Source organism: Hemiscyllium ocellatum, chromosome 23, assembly GCF_020745735.1.
Source record: "Hemiscyllium ocellatum isolate sHemOce1 chromosome 23, sHemOce1.pat.X.cur, whole genome shotgun sequence".
Taxonomy (NCBI): domain Eukaryota; kingdom Metazoa; phylum Chordata; class Chondrichthyes; order Orectolobiformes; family Hemiscylliidae; genus Hemiscyllium; species Hemiscyllium ocellatum.
Genome location: NC_083423.1, coordinates 38,367,644 through 38,382,669, shown reverse-complemented (window position 1 = coordinate 38,382,669; position 15,026 = coordinate 38,367,644). Strand labels below are relative to the sequence as shown.

The 15,026-nt window shown below is 39.8% G+C and overlaps 1 protein-coding gene across 1 annotated transcript in view; it reads left to right on the top strand.

The window, feature by feature from the left end:
* The window catches only part of dus4l (dihydrouridine synthase 4-like (S. cerevisiae)), a 65,537-nt gene that overhangs the window by 17,126 nt on the left and 33,385 nt on the right, over window positions 1–15,026 (top strand). The window contains exons 6-7 of the mRNA XM_060842894.1: window positions 11,063–11,158; window positions 14,752–14,852. Of these exons, the coding sequence (XP_060698877.1) occupies window positions 11,063–11,158; window positions 14,752–14,852 (197 nt within the window). The remainder of the gene's footprint in view (window positions 1–11,062; window positions 11,159–14,751; window positions 14,853–15,026) is intronic.

Genomic DNA, 15,026 nt, shown 5'->3' with positions numbered 1-15,026 from the left:
CTGATCCATCTAACCTGCACATAGAGTCATACAGATAGATAACACAGAAACAGACCCTTCAGTCTAACTCGTCCACACCAACCAGATATCCTCAATAAAGCTAGTTCCATTTGCCAGCATTTGCCCATATCACTCTAAACCCTTCCTATTCATACACTCACGCAGACAGAGGGCAAATGTGTAATCTCCACAAGGACAGTCACCAGAGGTTGGAATTGAACCCAGTTCCCTGGCACCAGTACTAACCACTGTGCCACTCATGCTTTATAAATTACCATTACTGAATTCCTCATCCCCAACGACCCCAGCCAACCAATATGCTTCATGTTATCACTGACCAGAAACTTAATAGAATAATCTAAAGTCAAAGGCTAGGTATTCTGTGGAAAGTAAATCCAGCTGTTGACTTTTAAATGGTAAAAGATTTTAGCAAAGGTAAAGTCCACAGTGTGGTGAAATCATTTATATTTGCCTGGGCAAGGGTAGCTATCACATGTCTTGAGGAGCTTGACAACAACCAGGCAAATACAACCCTTAATTGTATCACCTACAAAATGTACTGCAGCAACTCGGTCAAGTTTTCTCCATAGTTCTTACAAGCATGTAGTCTCTGCCATCCAGAAGAACAGGGGCATGGGAACACAGCCATCCCGAGAGTTGGGTGTGGTGATGAGGCAAGGATCAGGCTGTAATGACATGACTAATTACTACGTACAGAACAGCAGAAGTAAGCTAGAAGGATGTTACACATAGTTGTATGTTACTGAACATTGTAGTCTGAGCCATTAAACCTTTATGGGAACTTCACGTAAAGTACCAATAAGACAAAAAAAAATGATGCTCTATGCCTAACAACACTATGGATGGACGTACACCAGATGGACTGCAGTTTTTTTAAACTGCAATTTTTCAATTTGAACATTTCAGGTTGGGCCAGAATGTATTACCTGTTCCTGAGTGCCTCCTTGAACTGCTGCAATTCATATACTGTATATAGACCCACATTGATGGTAAGGAGGGAACTCCAGGATTTTGACCCAAAAGGAAGAACAATTAGAACCTGAAATGAGAAGGAATTTCTTCAGCCAGCGGGTTCTCAATCTGTGGAACTCAATGCTGCAGAAGCCTGTGGAAGCCATGTCAATGAGCGAATTTAAGACAGAGAGTTTTTGATTAATAAGGGGATCAAAGGCTACGAGGAAAAGGCATGAGAATGGGTTGAGAAACCTATCAGCCATAATTGCATGGTGGTGCAGACTTAAAGAACCAAATGGCCTAATTCTGCTCCTATACCTTATAGTCTTATGGTCAAATTGGGCATGAGTGAGCAGGTTATTGCTAAGCAGATGGTGCTTGATAGCACTTTTAATGACACCTTTCATCACTTTACAAATGAACAAGACTAGTGGGTTGCTGAGTGGCTGGGTTGGATTTATTTTCCTTTTGTACACAGGACATATCTGGGCAATTTTCCACGCTGTTGCATCGATAAGTAACTGCACTGGAATATCTTGCTTAGCAGTGTAGCAAGTCTTCAGCACTATTGCCAGGCTCCATCGTCTTTGCAGTATCCATTGACTCAGTTTCTTGATATCACATGGATTGAATGAAATTGGTCGAAGATTGGCTTCTGTGATGCTGGAGGCCTCTGGACAAGGCCAAAGATGTGACATCTACTCGACACTTCTGGCTGAAGATTATTTATATCCTTCAACCTTGTCTTTTGCACTAATGTGCTGGTCTCTCCAATCATTGCAGATGGCCTTTCAACACCCCCTTCGGAAGAACAAAATTGACACAGACCAATGTCAAAAACTGTGGAGCTGGACAAGCACAACATGTTAGGCAGCCTCCAAGGAACAGTCAATGTTTCGGGTATACGTCCTTCATTAAGAATGTGGGAGTCCCAAAAGTGGCTGAGAGATAAACAGGGGAGGGGTGGGTCTCCAACATCTGCAATCCTCACATTCTCCTGATACAGACCAACGTCAACACGGCAGGAATGGATTGTATAAGAATTGACAAACATTAGAGTGGGCTCATCCTATTTTCAGCCATTTTTTTTATTGCGACAATCACGTTTACACTCAGTTTGACTTTTTTTTCCCCAGTGATAGTGGAATTGAGATGTATCCCCAGTTAAACCTCTCGTCGACTGATGCAAGATTCGAGGGGCAGAGGCGGCTCTCGTCGCGTGTTCTACGTGATGACGTAATTTTGACGCCACGTTTTTTGGGGTCGTGCGCAGGCGCAGTGCCGCTCGGAAGGCGAGGGGGCTGGTAGCCGTGATATTGCTGGAAAAGGCTTAAAAAGGCAAGTTGGGGCTATCCGGCGTTTCTGTCTGCTCGGTGTTTTAGTCCTGTTCGTCGAGAGCTAGAGACCGTAACGCAGTTATGGGAGTGCCTGGTGATTTTATTTTTGTTATTACTGAGGGGCCGCTGCAGGTTCCCCCCGCAGAGCCGGGGCCGTACTTGTTGTGGGAGAGTGGGTGCCGCCTATGTTACACCCCACGGAACTGCACAAGGCGGGCTTCGGGTGTCTTTGAGGCCCTGAAGCCATGAGATCTGTTTAACCCCCTTGTCACTTCCCTGATTGTTCATTTTGTTTTTTGTGTGAGTGCGACGGGGAGGAGTTGGGGCAATCTCTTTTATCGTCACCTCCCATGCAAATGATGCCCTTATTTAGCAAAGACTTATTTTTGGGAGCCCGAATGGTAAACCTAGCTGTAGAGTCACGGAAGTTCTCCTGGATTTTTATACGTACTCTTTGAAGCTCCAGTGCTGCCTTATTCGAGGTGCATGCCCGCAGACAAAAGGACTTATTTTTAAAAGTGAATATTTTTTAGGGGAAAACCTACCTGGGCTATATCCTCCTAGTATATGAATTGGAACAATAATTGCTCTGCCCACGTTTTCTGTCCTCTTCCGCCTGCTACACGGCACTTAAAGCGTAAACATAAGACATGGAAGTAGAAATTCTGCCCGTCGAGTCTGCTCCGCCATTCAATCATGGCTGATAGGTTTTTCAACCCCATTTTCCCACTTTCTTCCTGTAACCTTTGATCCTCCTGCCAATTAAGAACTTACCTGTCTCTGTTTTCTATATATTCAATGATCTGGTCTTCATGGCCTTCTGTGGCAATGAATTACACAGATTCACCACTCTGGCTAAAGAAGTTCCTCCTCCTCTCCATTCTAAAAGGACTTCTCTAAGGCTGTGCACTCGGGTCTTCGTCTCCTGCCAAAGGAATCATCTCCCCAATGTCCATTCTGTCCAGGCTGTTCAGTGTTTTCCCTCATCCTTCTAAACTCCAAGGAAAGGCTTTTGCCCGAAATGGCGATTTTTTTTTCCCCCCTGTTCCTTGGATGCTACCTGATCTGCTGTGCTTTTCCAGCACCACTCTCCTCTTGACTCTAATCTCCAGCATCTGCAGTACCCACTTTTGCCTAGTCACAGTCCTCAAACATTACCCATATTTTAAGCCTTTAATTCCTAGGATCATTCTCGTGAGCCTCCTCTGGACCTGCTCTAAGGGCCAGTACATCTTTCCTTTGGTATGGGTCCCAAAAATGCTGCTGATACATGTACAATGCTTAAATGAATACTGTTGAAAATGTATACACTGCATTAATAAAGCAGATAATTCTAATGTATGATGTTTATCTTGTGCTTTAGTTAAACCCATCTAGTATTTTCATCAACCAGTTTCATACCAACCAGATTGTATTGATCCTCTTCACTAGAAAATTATCCTTTAGTAGATTTTTTTCTGTTTCAATGGTACTACCTGATAACAAATTTGAGTTTTATTGTGAGTTGTAACCAATTTCCCTGTTTGTTTCACAATGTGAGTTTTTTTTTATTGTGCTTACTAATACCTAGCCATTTGCCACTGTGAATAATTTGGGTCAAATGTTGCCAATTTTGTAAACTTGATGGAAGTTCCAAGGTCTTTTTAAAAGTTTTAAAAGATCCAATTTCTCTAACCTTTCCTCAACTTGAAATCCCTGATGCATGGATCTGCATTTGTTCTTTGCCAAAGACATTAATTGGCACTGATATTATTCCTGACTAATGCTATTTAATGCCTTGACCAATGCCATTCTTAAAACAAAACGTTCTGCTCTACAATAGTAATGTTTTTCATTTTCTTGTATTTGATCCTCTGGTATCTGAAAGAAATTACCAATTGTAGCCAGTTTTGTTTCATTGCAAGTTGAATAGAAGCTGCAAGGTTGAACCATGCAGATCCTGGCAAAATAAGACATGATCCCATCAGGATGGGCTGGATTTCAAGGCAAGTTAATCAATCTGTTATGCCAGTATCCTAAATGTCTAATGCCCTGAGAATTAGAAATAAAATGAGTAGAATTTGCAATCATAACTTGTATTCTTTCCTTATCTTTTACTGTCCTGTACTTTTTTCACCAGTGACACGTAGGGAAATCTCTTGGTGTAAGTGAAGATTAAGCTCTAATATAAGTTGCATTTTAATTGGGAAGCTATGATAAAATATAAGCAATAGTGTATTTCTCATCCTCACCTTCTAGTCCACCAGCCTGCGCATTCAACGTGTTATTTTTGACCATTTTGGCCATGCCTTTGCTCAATTCTGTCAGCAAGCATATCTTGCTCTCTATTACCATTCTAGCAGTCTGAAGACATTATTACCTCTGTGGTACCCTAACCCACTCCTCAAACATATCCAAATCCCTTTCCTCATCACACTTTCCTACGCAAGCACGGGTGAAGCAAACCTCCCCTTTATCTCCTCTTTTCAAATTCCTTAAACAGCCCAATCAAAATAATGACTGACTGGTAACACTTTCAATTTGATATTTTGTACTGGTTCATAATACAGCTTTCTATGCTTTGAGAAGACCAAATACGATTGGATGATGGCTTTTCAGAATATCTTTATTTTGTCAATCTGAATTTTGCACATTGTGGCCTGAATCAGGTCTCAAATCCCAACATTACTGTTTGGGTACAAAGAGGAAGTTTGCATTTTTGTAGCTCCGTTGCTATTGCTAATATATACAGTATTGTTAATTGGCTACTACTCATTGAATGAACTGAGGAAATTTATCTGAAAACAACAAATGCTGGAGATCACGGTGTTGTCAGAAGCACCCATGGAGAGAGAGCAAGCTAACATTTCGAATCTAGATTACTCTTCAAAGTTGAAGTGAGGTATGGAGGGGGCAGTGTTTATGCTGTAGTTTTGGGGGGAGGTTTTGGGGATAGTGAGTGTAAGGTCTTGGTGGATAAAAGATGTTGATAGTTTAGACTATGTGATTGGAATATGAGATAGGCAGAACAATGGTGCATCTCTTGCCAAAGTTAAAAATCTCACAACACCAGGTTATAGTCCAACATGTTTAATTAGAAGCACACTAGCTTTCAGAGCACTGCTCCTTCATCAGGTGGTTGTGGAGGACACAATTGTAAAGCACAGAATTTATCGCAAAAGTTTGCAGTGTGATGTAACTGAAATTATACATTGAAAAATACCTTGATTGTCTGTTGAGTATTTCATCTGTCCGAATACCATGATAGTTTCACTTCTTTCATGTGTAAATCTCAAAACCTTTTTTAAAAGTTGCATTCTCAGGTTAACTATAACAATTGGTGTTAGCTAGACAATATGTTGAAGGTGTTAGCCCACTGTGTTCTCTCTCTGTGCCATGATGTTTAGATTGATTCTAATGTAAAAAGTGAGATAGGAGTTTTACATGAATTCATGCAGTTTTTCAGCAAAGTACAATGTAACTCTGCAAGTACAAATTCACCCCACAAACATATATGTGTGCATGTGGGTCTTTGTGTGTGTGTGTGTGTCTGTCTGTCTGGGTTGTGGGGTTGTGAGAGTGAGTGTATGTCTGTGTAGAGTGTCTTAAGTCTGTGAGGGGGTGCATGTGAGTATAGAAGGATGTGTGTTTCTGGGGTGGGGGGGTTGTGTGTCTGTGAGAGAGAATGTATATGTGTACGTGTGCTTGAGTGTAGAGTGCTCTAAGTCTGTGTGTGTGTGTCCGCCCTGAGGCATGGTACATTGGGGAAACCAAGCAAAGTCTACGGCTACGGATGAATACACACTACACAACAATCAACAGACAAGAGTGTTCCCTCCCAGTTGGGGAACACGTCAGCGGTCCAGGACATTCAACCTCAGACCTTCGGGTGACCATTCTCCAAGGCGGACTACAAGAAAAGTGGCCGAGCAGAGGCTGATAGCTAAGTTCCATACCCATAGGAAGGGTCCCAACCGGGACCTTGGGTTCATGTCATACTACAAGTGACCACCATTGCACCACAGACACACATACATGGACATACACTGGCACTCCTATACAAGGACACTCACATACTCCCACACTCTCACATGCATCCTCTCAGACTTAGACCACTCTACACTCACGCACACACATATACATTCACTCTCACAGACATGCACAGCCCCCCACCCTAGACACTCACACATGCACCCCCTCACAGACTTAAGACACTCTACACTCTCATACGTACATACATACACTCTCAACCCCCCAACCCAGACAGACAGACACACACTCACACATGCACTCTCTCGCTCTCTCCTGTGGGATGAGTTTGTATTTGCAGAGTTACATTGTACTTTGCTCAAAAGCTGTATGCATTCATGTAAAACTCAGTTATCTCACTTTTTAGATGAGAATCAATCTAAACATCATGGCACAGACAGAGAACATGGGGACTTGAGACTGGGTGGGGACCTATCACAACAGCACACCCTAATCCTACTGCATTTCATATTCTAAGGTGCTCTCATATCCGAGGCCTGAGTCTGCTTAGTTTCTAAGATCAGACAAGATCTGGCATTTTTCAGGCTAGTATGGCCGTAGGCTATCCAGAAGAATAAATCCAATAATTGGATTAACCACACCTGATCAAAATATGTAAATTTGCCAAAATTGCACAAGATTTCAATTGCATTGAAATGATGAAATAAATAGGAGTTTCAACATGTACTGTACTGTACTGTTTGTAAACATCTTGAAGATCTTTAGAATTTTTCTGACTTGCTGAGCAATTCCACTATAAATTTCCTTTCCACATAAATATGAGCATTGGAGACTGAGGGGTGACCTTGTAGAGGTTTATAAAAGCATAAGGGGCATGGATAGGGTAAATAGACAAAGCCTTTTCCCCAGGGTGGAGGAGTCTAAAACTAGAGGGCAAGGGTTTATGGTGAGACAGGAAAGATTTAAAAGGGACCTAAGGGGCAACTTTGTCACGCAGAGGATGGTCCACATATGGAATGAGCTGCCAGAGGAAGTGGTGGAGGCTGGTACATTTACAACGTTTAAAGGCATCTGGATAGATATATGAATAGGAAGGTTTAGATGGTTATGAACCAAATGCTGGCAAGTGGAACTAGATTTATTTAGGATATCTAGTCGGCATGGACGAATTAGACCATGGAGTCAGTTTCCATGTTTTACATCTATATGGCTCTAGTTTGTTTCAATGGACACCAACTAAGTAAACGGTTATTTTTATATCATAAAATCTCTCCAGGAATAACTTACTTGAGGTATAGATATTTTCATCATCTTGATTGACCTTTCCACAAAATTTAAGCCTCTGGACTTATGAGTTGAATTACTCAAAAGTTAATTGCCAGTGCTTGCTTTTGTTCGATTTTGTAGTCTTTAAACAACACACAAGAACTCTTAAAGCACTATGGTAGAGTCCCTATTTCTTAGTCATGAGGCCTGGGCTTGGCCAACTGATCCATATGTACATTATCTCTGAATAGGTTGGTTAGGAAAATATCTTTAAGTAACACATATCTGCACTTCAGCAAAAGAATAATATTGTGTAGATTAAGGAGGAAATGCCAACCTTGTGGTGTATAAGATTTTGGGGTCAGAGAAATTAAGAATTTTGAAGAGGATTTGTTTTGCTGGGATAAGTTATGGAGTTAGAAATAGCGAAGACATTTTGGTAATGGATAGATGAGAATTAATTTAAAATTTGACACACTGGAGAACAGAGAGCATCTGTGTGGACCGGGTTGATGGACAAGCAGGGTAACTTGTGCAAAAGAATGTGGGAAACTGTTTTAATGAGCTGAAATTTACAAAGATGGAGACTAGCCAGGTCAGTATGTGAACAAGAGGCCGATGTATGGCTGATGGCACTTGTACTGGAGAAAATAGGTCAACTAAGGACTTTAATACATTGTTAAAGATGCATCAACTAGATTCAACTTGAAAAAGTGTCAAGGGGGGATAGAATTTATAGTGGAAGACAAAAATGGTAGCTTCAATCATTCCAATAGTTGGTAGAACGTTGGATAATCTAAAGACTGCAGATAATTTTGCTGAGAAATTACTTCTGTTTGACATTTATGAGAGGGCCAAGAATTAATCTCTAAGGAGTACCTGAAATCAGTGTAAGGATGTGACTACAAAAGCCATTGGTTGAAATGCTATTCCAACTATTGAAAAGGTCAAAAATAGTCCAACATGGTGAAGGCAGTTCTACTGAGCTTGCAACAGGGAAACATTAGACATGAAAGTGAAATCACGATAGTCTTACCAGACCATAGAGATGTTGTCTCATTAGAGATAGACAACTGGTGATGGTTTAATCTGAGGGTCACCATGCCTCAAGCAAGGTGAGAGGTTGAGAAGGAGAATTCTTCATGGTAACTTCAGCTGGTGAAGAAATTGAACCCACGCTGTTGGCATCATTCTGCATTGCAAACTAGCTATTCAGTCAACTGAGCCAAAGACAGTCATGTGAAAAGTTGCAGTTTGGTGGTGGGAGATAGTGCACCATCTTAAAGAACATTGGTCATGACTTTTATTGCTTTGAGAGTGATGGAAATCTGCTTCAAAAAATTAAAATAGGATTGTTCTTTTTAGAGAATCCAAACTTTGATAGTGATTCCAGATTTACTCACTGTAAACTTTGGGGGGAAGAGAACTTTCTTTTAGAATCTTTGTTAGTTTAAAGTGTCAAAAGGACCTGTTTATTTTGCCACATGGCTTTCTGCCTTCTACGTGTTGCCCTGGGAAATATCTTTTTTTTAATTCTCAACATTTTAATATTAATTTTTACATTTATATTTTAACAGGTTTATATAAGTTATACCATACTGCTGGATATTTTTATATATTTTTATAGGTTAATTGAAAGGTGCTTGAATAAATCTCTTTTGTGTTCTGCTGGATTGTTCAAGGCATTGTATTGGATTTTAAGCTGTTGACTTGGATAATCTCTGGATGGTTCTTGACCCCTGGTAATGAAACGATTTCTCTTGGTTCAAAGAAACTTATTTAACATAGCTTCAGGAAAACATTAGCAGGTCGAAAAGAAAATCAGAGGTCATAAACTGTGCTGCCAACCCATGGGCTCAACTGCACTAGGTTAGTACATAACTGATTTTGGTCCTCAGATTATGTGCAAAATTGTCTCAAGTTCATCTCTGCTGCTACTAGCATTTTCAGTTTGAATTGTTACTGTTGTTAGAAGCAAATTAAAAACCTAGTCTGATTGGGTCTCAAACTGCAATACCTCATTGAGACACAATATTCATGTTTATTTTATGAGCTCACATACTGCTCCGCATCATACATAGATATATATATTAGATTCCCTAAAGTGTGGAAACAGACCATTTGGTCTACAAGCCCACACTGACCTTCCAAAGAGTCGGTGTTTGGTCCAACGAGCCCACCCAGACCCATTTCCCAACATTTACTCCTGACTAATGCACCTAACGCTATGGGCAACTTAGCATGTCCAATTCACCTGGCCTCCACGTCTTTGTACTGTGGGAGGAAACCAGAGCACCCAGAGGAAACCCATGCAGACACTGGGAGAATGCAAATTCCACACAGACAGTTGCCTCAGCCTGGAATTGAACCCAGGTCCCTGGTGCTGTGAGGCAGCAGTACTGACCACTGAGCGATCGTGCCACCGAAATATATTGATAGTCCCTAGTCATGCTCTTTCCTATCAATAAAAGATAGTCATCAAGAAATCTAAGACGGAATTTAGAAGAAACAGTGTAATAATGTCAAATTTACTACCATGGTCAAGGGTTGAAGTAAAAGATATACAGGCATTTAAAAGAAGCAGAGCAAGCATGTGAGAGAGAAGGAAGGTCCCTTGTGGTGCTGTGATAGTATTTCTTACTCTGCTCCAGCAGTATGGTATAACTTATATAAACAGCATGATTTTAAAAATATCAGAAGGAAAGTGGAAAAGAATGTTAGCTTGTTGTCCTGAGGTGAGGAAAAATGGATAGAGGATCAAGTGGAGCATGAAAGCTTGTCTGCAGCCCCTTGCTTCATCAAGCAATAAAGGCCATTTTAAACACTCTGAAGAGCTCCATCTGATGAAGCTAATGGCTCGTTTCTGTGACAAATGTCTTAAGTAATTATATCTAATCTTTTGCACTGGATTTTAGCCTTAATACCTCTACAAACTTTCTAAGAATGGGGGAAAGCAATATTTTTGTCCTCACCATTTTGTAAGAAATATACGCAAAATCAATGAAACTTGGTATACATATAGGGCACAGCCCAAGGAAGATTTGATTAGTTTTTGGTGAAGCTTGAGATCCTGATTTTTTTTTAAAAGAACTCATTAACATTGGGAGAAAGCGACAATTGACACTTTATAGAATGTTGATCATTTTAGAATGTTATGGATTGTCTCAGCTGCTTTGATGCAAATTTGTTAGCGATGTCAAAATGTGAAGACAGCTTTCAGAGCAGCTTGTTGGATGTAGATTGTTCTGAAGCCTCTGTGGTAGATTTTCATTACAGAGCATTAACCAGGCAGGAAAAAATCTCAAGGAATAGCTATGTCAATATAATACAGCGTGACAGAGGTGTACACTCTACTGAATGTCCTTATCAATTGTTTAAAAGTGTCATCCAATAAATAACTTGGAAATAAAATGGAAATAGGTATTGTTAATAAATTACTACGTCATATTTTAAATGAAGAATTGATTCTAATATATGTTGTGCTATTGTGGTTTCTCCTGGTAGGTGTCATCAAGTAAAATGACATTGCAGTGGGTTGCTGTTGCATCTTTCTTGTATGCAGAAATAGGTTTCATTTTGTTCCTATGTCTACCGTTCATCTCTCCTAGAAGGTAGGTTTGCCGAACAAGATTGATTTATGATGTTATGATGTGATTTGTTGTCTAGTTCAGAATTATCAGAATTCACACAAGTACATGGTGTTGACATTATTAGACCTGTGGGATATAAATATATTACAAAATAGAGACCAAAAAGTTTTTTAAAACACTTCTAATTATGAGCTGAAAGAATGAATCAACAAGAATTCACATTTTATGTCTCTACTGCGACAAACAGACTACAAGCACTATTGACTAAATTTTTTATGGAGGCAAGTTAACGTTTAAACTGCAAGACAGAGCATTCCAATTCTACAGTTATCATAACTGGAAAGAACCCACTTCAGAAATATGCAATTCACATTCTTTAAGTGGACATTCACTTCTCCCAGAGTAAGAGTAAAGTGATTCTTCTCTCTTGAGGTTTGCTTCAATCCTTTTCTTAATCAGGCAAATTATAACCACTGAACTTACCTTCTCAATGAGAGTTTTCTGGGAGATTATCTCTCCAGCACAAGCTAAATAAATCTCCCAGCCTCTGTTTAACTCCGTATGAATTTGGTCTTTTTAATCCAAATGCAAGCTCCCAAGTGCATTCCTTTGCAGTGAACCACTGAGAATGTCCAGCTCTAGTTGCTCTCTATCTCCAAGGTTCTGGCAGACAGCCTCTGTCTGAGAGTTCTGGGGATTTATTAGAAACCTTTCTCCATTCTAAGCCTATCCCAATGGTACCATGAATCACACGGATTTTGTATCCAGAAAGAAATACTGCTTAACTATTCTTGAAATCTCAACTGTCTTAAAAGTAAATAGAGAGCAAAAAACATTATTGTTTAAAACCTCTCATTCTCAACCTTGCTCGGACGTTGGAGGCTACTATTTTAACCAGTGTAAAACACAAATGATGCTGCCATTATATTCATATGTGAGCATTGTACATCATCATCCTTGCAAACAATCTGGGTCTTCATGTAACTTTAATTGCCCCTCTCCAGACCTGTTGGCAGACAGACTTGAAATGGTCTTGTGGTTCCCTTCATTTCACCCTAAATTAGAGACCGTCCAAAAACATAAGAATCCTTTAATCTCATAATTGTCACAGTTTTCAGCTGTGAATTTAGTTTCCAGCAAACTCATCAAATTAGTTTTATTTTTCTTTTATTACTGCCTTTCCATGTAAAGTCTGCCCTCCAAAGATAGTTGTCTAGTACAGACATGTTATCTACTGTCATGGAGTTTTGATTAGCCAGTACCTCTGATGATATCAGACTGATCAGTAAGCCGGGTACAGATGATGAAATATTAGCTCTTAAATAGTAACCCCTTACTAACCTCACAATCTTGATGAGTAGAAAATTCCTCTTACGAAATTTTGGGAGGACTAAAACCGTTGTCTTTAACAGCCAAATGTGCCATTCTGTAGCCATCAGTTTTATCCCTCTATCTCGCAACAGGTTAAACTAGGCTGTTTGCAACCTTGATTGCTGTATTTGCTGTATGTAAACAAGCAACCAGTCAACAGCTTCATCACCAAGACTTTGATCTTCGTAATATTACCCCACCCTGCCCCTACTTTAGCTCACCTACTGGTGAACTGTCATTAATGATTTTGTTATCTCTCAATTTAATTAGATTGGAAACAGGCCCTTGGGCCCAAAAAGTCCACACCGACCTGCCAAAGCACAACCACCCAGACCCATTCCCCTATGTTTACCCCTGCACTTAACACGACGGGCAATTTAGCACGGCCAATTCAACTAACCTGTACATTTTTGGACTGCGGGAGGAAACCGGAGAAAACCCGTGCAGACACAGGGAGAATGTGCAAACTCCACACAGTCAGTCGCCTAAGGCAGGAATTGAACCCGGGTCTCTGGCACTGTGAGGCAGCAGTACTAACCACTGTGCCACCATGCCATGCACACAAATGGTTGGCTCGAGGGATGACTTTCAATAGATCGCAGCGAGATAGCTACTCTGCTACTTATGAAACCCTGAGCCAGATTTGACTTATAATGCTCTTCTGGCTGGCATTCCGTCTTCTACCCCATGTACCCTTAATCTGATCCAAAATTCTGCTGCCCATGTCCTAACTTTCATTTAGTCAATTCACTCATCACCTCTGTGATCCCTGATCGGTGTTGTTTTAAGATCCAGCAAAGCCTTGATTTAACATTTTTATGTACATTTTAAATTCCACCTTCCTCCAGTCTCCAAACTGTTGAGATTTCTCCATGCTTCCAATTACTTTCTGACTTTTTATGCAACCACTGTTGAAACCTATGCCTTTAGCTGTCTTTGCACTAAGGTTTTGTTGTGATTTCAAGATTAAACCTCATTGTTCTTGACTTTTACACTCCTTAGAACCTACCTTTTTGACCAAATTGTTGATGACCTATCCTGAGATCTCTTTACGTGATTCAGTGTCAAAATAATTCTGTTAAAATAATCAAAATGTACTTGAATAGCCATTTTTAAAAATCCTATTGAAAAGCTCATTAATCATGTAAAAGTAAACAAGCTGACTGGCCAACTGTATAAATAACCCCTACTGCGCAGAATTTATTAAGGGCATTCAAACAAATTTATATATCCTGACCAATTATGTAAACCCATTCTTCTGAACTGTATTTTTCAGAAACTTTGAAATGGCCACATGATTGAACTGTTTTTCAAGGAAAAAGTATAAACAGAGGGGACATTTTACACAGTAGCTCCAATTTCAAACTAGACAAATCTTTGAATATTATGCAATAGTGTAATATTTTATCCGGTTTTATGCTATTGCATCTGATGACTTCCATTTTGACAATGCAATTTTTATGCTGTTTACAGGAAATCCCTGATTCAGGTTCTGACCACTAGCGCAGCAGATCACGCAGCATTTCTGATGATTTTCCTGCTCCTCAGATGCTGCCTGACCTGCTGTGTTTTTCCAACACCACTCTAATCTTGACTCTAATCGCCAACATCTGCAGTACCCAGTTTTGACACTATTTTTAAAGCCCACTTAATGCCCTTGAGCCACGCTTTAGACTGGGCAAGTCTGACCCCAGTCTACAAATTATGAAAATAGTGTAAAAGTCCTTGAGAAGGAGCAAAAATAATTTGCAGAGATGATGACAGAATCGAATAACCTGCAATAAATAATAAAGAAAATGACTCTCTTCTCCAGAAAAGGTGAGGTTGAAGGGTAACCCAGTGAAGATCGTTTAAAATTGTGAAGTAGTTTGATAGAATCAACCTAGTAATTCCCTTTTTGACGAATCCAGAACTAGTAGTTAAAAATATAAGATTGTTATCAATAAATCCTATATGTAATTCAGTGGACTCTTTTCCCAGCAAGTGGTTAAATTTGGAACTTGCTAGTGCGCAGACTGATTGGTATGAATGACATAGGTGACTTTAAGGTAAAGCCAAGTCAACACATGAAGGAAAAAGGAACAGTGGATGTCCTGATATGGTGGAAGGTGGTTCATTTAGATTAAATGACTTCTTTCAGTCCTGTGAATTCCAATGAACAATCAAAGACCTTTTTAATAATGTCTCCTCTTTCTTTTGGTGATGATCTTAAATTTAAATTGTGATTTGTATTTGTGTTTCAGATGGTTAAAAGTTTTCAATTTCCGTTTATGGGAGAAAATTGCTACCTACTGGAATAGAGCATTTCTCACTATAATTGTAGTGTTGGTTATCTTGTTTTTTGGTAAGTAGACATGCATGTTTTCTCAGTATATTTTGAAAGTAGTTATAAGGTGTGCTGAAGCAAAATATTTTAGATTTTCCCTTTAAGATCTGACTTGATACTACCTGTCTTATAGAGTATCGGAACTACACATATTTATTTTCCTATTAATTTTCATGTATGAAGGTTGCTTTT